The following is a 4,487-nucleotide window of genomic DNA, read 5'->3' as shown; positions in this document are numbered from 1 at the left end:
CCGGCCCCGCCACACCCTGGACCCCTGGACCGTGCCAAGGAGCCCTTATCAGACCTGCCGGGAGGCAAGGAGGGGCTGCTCACCTCCGCTGGGTGGAACCCAGAACCAGGCTCTGAGGGAGAGGGTCCTGTGAGCTGGTGGAGGCCAGCACAGGACGTGGAGAGAGGGCTGGGCCCAAAGTCGGCCACTCTGACTACCTGCTGACCCCAGGAAGCGCTGAGGTAGAAACTGACCTCGCCCTAGACTTTGGGCTCAAGAGTAGGCACCCCCCGGCCAGCAGAACCCAGAGCCCGAGCAGTGGTGGCCCCGAGATCGGACACAGGCCCAGGACCAGCCTCCTAGCGTGTGCCAGGCAGGCTGCCCACGGAGGGGACTGGACAGGGCAGCAGAGGCATGGAGGACAGCTGCCCGGCCAAGGCCCCCTCTTCCAGGAAGCCCACCTGGGGTTCCTGCTCCGGAACGCCTGACCTCTGCCCCCTAACCCTAACTCCACCCCACCTGTCAGGGGCTGTGGGCACCGGTAGGGGAGGCCACGGAGCCCATGCCTCGGGGCCCTGTCCCTGTGTCCCCCCCAGCACACGTCCACTCAGGTCCCTGGACAAGTGTTTATTGAGCGCCGCCTGCCGCCAGGTCCGGGGCCGTGTGCGGCCTCCAGTCCAGGGAACGAGGGGTCCGCAGCCCCCACCCCAGCAGGGCCGGCGGGGAGGGAGGCAGCCACAGCCCTGCCTGTGTCCCCACAGCCCACCACGGCTGCTGCCTCTTCCGCCAGCCTGGGGACTCGCCACTGTCGCCGTCCCCACCCACTTCCGCCGTCGAGGGGAGCGGGGCCGGGCCAGAGAGGGCCCCTCAGCAGGGCACGGAGCCCGTGCCCCCAGGGTCAGCCCCGGCGAGTTCCTGGGAGGCCTGGCTCAAGGTCCACGGCCGGAGGGCGGCCGGCCTCACTCACAGGTGCCCAGCGGGCCCTTGTCCTCCGACAGCTGCTCCCCCCTCTCCTCCTCCGGGAACTGGCAGCTGCAGGCGTCCTCGGGCGGTGGGGGCGGTGCCTCCAGGAGCAGCTGGGTCTCTGTGGAGGGCTGCGGTCAGTGGTCAGCGGGCAGGCCGGGGCCCGCCCTCTGCCCCAGGGCACGACTGACCTGGGGGCCACACGCGCGGCCTCCTCAGCTGCCAGAGGTGCAGGCCGAGCTGGGCCACCACCAGGACCAGGACGCAGGCGGCCACGGCCAGGACGGCGGTCAGCGGGCAGCGCGGCTCAGCGGGCGGCGGCGGCACCGGACTGCACACCGCGTTGTGCGTCTTGTTTCCAGGGAACATGGTGCGAAGCCCAGGCTGGGAGCAGCTGGACACACGGACACAGAGCCCTCGTCAGCCCTCAGCCGCCCGGCAGCCCCTCCTCACGGGGTCACTGGGCCCCCTGCCCCCCGGGACCTCCCGGAAGACCTGCCAGGACTCACTCGGCCCACGGTGTGCAGCGGCCCTCGCGGCCCCCGGAGAAGGTCCCTGCGGCACAGTCCACACACTTGAAGCCAAACGTGAAATTCCCTGGAGACAGACAGATGGACAGAGAGACAGGTGGACACAGGCACGCCCCAGACAGAGGGCTCCAATGCCCTGAGACCAGGGCCTGGAGAAGCAGGGCCAGTGTGTGCTCAGTTTAGGGCAGGCATCTGTCGGGGAGGCAGTCTTGGGGGGACCCAGAGGCCGTGGGGGGACCTTGGGGGGCTGCGTGGAGGTTCCCCGGGGGGACATGAGGAGGAGTAGGGCAGTGTGAGGTGGGGCCGGAAGTGGGGGAAGCAGAGGTCAGGCCAAAGCCGGGCCAGGCAGGCCTTCCACTTGGTCCAGTGGCCAGAAAGCAGGAGGGCAGGCGGGGAGGGGCTGAGGTGGGCGCCCCAGGTGACCCAGACCCTGCCACTGTCCAACCAGACGGGGCTCCCCTCAGTCTGCACCCCCAGCCCCTCCCATCAGGTAAACTGGCCCCAATAGGATTTGAGCAATTCCTTCCCGAAGAGGGGCTGACCCCCAGACGGGGCTCGGGGGCAGGCCCGTCCCCATGCAGATGGTCAGGGGGGTGCAGGCCCTGCGTGTGGTCAGAGCCGGCCTGAGGACCGACAGCCCCTGGACACCCACTGGAGCCCCCCCACTCCTCCCCCCCCCCCTGTTCCTCGGACCACCCTCGAGGGGCGTGAGCTTCCTGGTTCTGGATGGAGGGACCCGGGCTGGGAGGGGGGAGGACTCCCCGAAGTGCACTGACTGGGGGCCATGACACTGAGCCACACGGACGCGGGCACCACCACCTGAGGACACGCCCATGTCCCCCCCTCGTGTGAGCTTCCTTCCCACGCCACTCGAGCTCCCCCGGGCTGGGCTGGAGCAGCCGGGACTTGCGGGGACTTACCGTAGGCCTTCACCCCCTGGCCGGGCGGGCAGGGGTGGTGCTTGCAGGTCTGGCACTCGGGGTCGGCACAGTGGAACTCGGACTGGAGGCACGTGCAGCGCCCCTCGGGACAGGCCTCGGCTGGCAGGAGAAGGCCAGCCCTCTCAGCAGCGGGGCTGAGCCCCCCCCACCCCGCAGGGCTCCTCATTTTCCCGGCCCTCCAGGGTCAGGGGGGCAGGGCAGGGCAGCCCCCACCCTCAGACACCACCAGGAGGCAGAGGGCACCCGGGACCCTTGCTCAGTCCAGCTGGGTCCCTCCCTCCTGGACACCCACCCTCCTCCCAGGAGGCCTGGCTGTCCCCCCCTCCACCCCCTCCCACCCTGAAACTGCTCACCCAGAGCAGCCCCCTGCACTGCCCCAGCGGCTGCCCCCCTCCCGGCCAAGACCCCCCAGGGTGGCGCTCGCTGGCTGGGGGCGTTTTCCTTTGATATTTGACCCCAGGCAGGCACGGGCCACCTCCCCTCCCCCACAGCCCAGAGCCATAGGTCCGAGTCAGGGAGCGGGGCAGGAAGAGCGGCCGCGACCCCAAAGCGGACAGGACGCGTCCTGGGTGATGACCAAGGACCCATCACCCACTCGGTAGGAATCGGGACCCTCACCCCGGGCCCAGCCTCAGCCACTGGCGGGAGCGGGGCGCACTTTCACTTCTGGGGCCCAGGCTCCCGACCTGGGAAGGCTGCCCAGCGCCCGCCTCGCCCGGTCTGCGCAGCGGAGGGCGCGCCGCGCCTCTGCGCCCGGAGCCGGCAGCCCCCCCACCCCGCCCGGCCCGGCCCCCCGCGACCTCCCCCTGCTCCCCGCCGCTCCCCGCCTTACCTGAGGCGCAGGAGCCACAGCAGCGCGCGTCCCTCCCGGCCCCACGCAGGAGGCGGCCGGGCCCGCAGCTCGGGTCCCCGGGGGAGCCCTGGCCCAGGCCCAGCGCGCAGAGCAGCGCGACGCCCCACACGGCGGCCCGCGCGCCCCTCGCGCCCATGTCCCCCAGCACCCGAGCGAGCCGCGGGCTTTGAGGCGCTGTCACGCCCCCACTGGACACGCCCAGACCCCGCCCCGCCGCCCGCAGGCCGCCCCCTCTACCACCCCCCCAAGTGGACGGAGAAAACCTGGAGCCGCAGGACCCCCAACGCGGCGGCGACTCAATTCCAGGGGCGGCGCAGCGCGGACCGGGCAGTGACCCCTGAGACTGCCGTGGTCAACGCATGTGACTACACGTCTGTGGACACGGCGTGGCTGCCCCCAGTGACCCCGACGCAGCCGGGACCCTGGTGATGAGGGCGCGTGGGTGCAGGCTCCCGGCAGGGACATGCCCTGGGGGGGGGGGGGCGGTAGTGGGCAGGCTGTGCTTGGGTGGGGGCAGATCTGTCCCTGCCCCTCAGTTTTGCTGTGAACCTAAAACTGCTCTGAAAAACAAAGTCTATATATTTTCCTTTTTTAGAGAGAGTGGAAGAGAGAAACATCAATGTTAGAGAAACACAGGGATTGGGTGCCTCCTGCATGAGCCCTGATTAGGAGGAGCCTGCAACCAAGGTGCATGCCCTTGACGGGAATCGCCCACGCTCTATTCATTGAGCCAAACCGGCCAGGGCACAAAGTCTATTTCTAAAATATTTAGTAGAGCCCAGCTGGCGTGGCTCAGTGGTTGAGCCCTGACCTATGAACTAGGAGGTCACTGTACAATTCCCAGCCAGGGCACATGCCCAGATTGTGGGCTTGATCCCCGGTGGGGGGCGTGCAGGAGGCAGCTGATTGATACTTCTCTCTCATCATTGATGTTTATATCTCTCTCTCTCTTCCCCTCTCTGAAATCAATAAAAGTTTTTTTTTTTTTTAAAGAGAAAAATTAAAATTAAAAAAAAAAATGTAGTGGAGCCCTAGCTTGTTGGGCTCAATGGATAGAGCATAAGGGTCCCGGGTTCAATTCCAGTCAAGGGCACATGTCTGGACTGCGGGCTCAGTCCCCAGTGTGGGGCGTGCAGGAGGCAGCCGATCAGTGATTCTCTCTCATCGTTGATGTTTCTGTCTCTCTCTCCCTCTCGCTTCCTCCCTGAAATCAGTAACAAT

The 4,487-nt window shown here is 67.8% G+C and overlaps 1 protein-coding gene across 1 annotated transcript; it reads right to left on the bottom strand.

Moving 5' to 3' along the window:
- Positions 1-574: 574 nt before the first annotated feature.
- On the bottom strand, positions 575-3,403 carry TNFRSF18 (TNF receptor superfamily member 18). Its single transcript, XM_079778275.1, has 5 exons — positions 3,246-3,403; positions 2,393-2,512; positions 1,452-1,539; positions 1,134-1,336; positions 575-1,063 (listed from the first exon to the last, which is right to left on the bottom strand). The coding sequence occupies exons 1-5, from the start codon at positions 3,400-3,402 to the stop codon at positions 939-941; spliced, it is 693 nt and encodes a 230-aa protein (XP_079634401.1). The 5' UTR covers position 3,403; the 3' UTR covers positions 575-938.
- Between the last annotated feature and the right edge of the window lie 1,084 nt (positions 3,404-4,487).

This window comes from Cnephaeus nilssonii (assembly GCF_951640355.1).
Source record: "Cnephaeus nilssonii genome assembly, chromosome: 7".
Classification (NCBI taxonomy): Eukaryota; Metazoa; Chordata; class Mammalia; order Chiroptera; family Vespertilionidae; genus Cnephaeus; species Cnephaeus nilssonii.
The sequence above is the reverse complement of the archived record's forward strand: the minus strand, read 5'-3'. Positions and strand labels throughout refer to the sequence as shown.

What these genes read in the sequence shown, in the direction of transcription:
- TNFRSF18 (XM_079778275.1), bottom strand. Translation starts at nt 3,402, where the DNA reads ATGGGCGCGAGGGGCGCGCGGGCCGCCGTGTGGGGCGTCGCGCTGCTC. An exon ending in CCAGGGGGTGAAGGCCTACG is followed by an intron (nt 1,540 to 2,392) that starts GTAAGTCCCCGC and finishes GTCTGTCTCCAG; the next exon opens with GGAATTTCACGTTTGGCTTC. An exon ending in CGCTGCACACCGTGGGCCGA is followed by an intron (nt 1,337 to 1,451) that starts GTGAGTCCTGGC and finishes CCGTGTGTCCAG; the next exon opens with CTGCTCCCAGCCTGGGCTTC.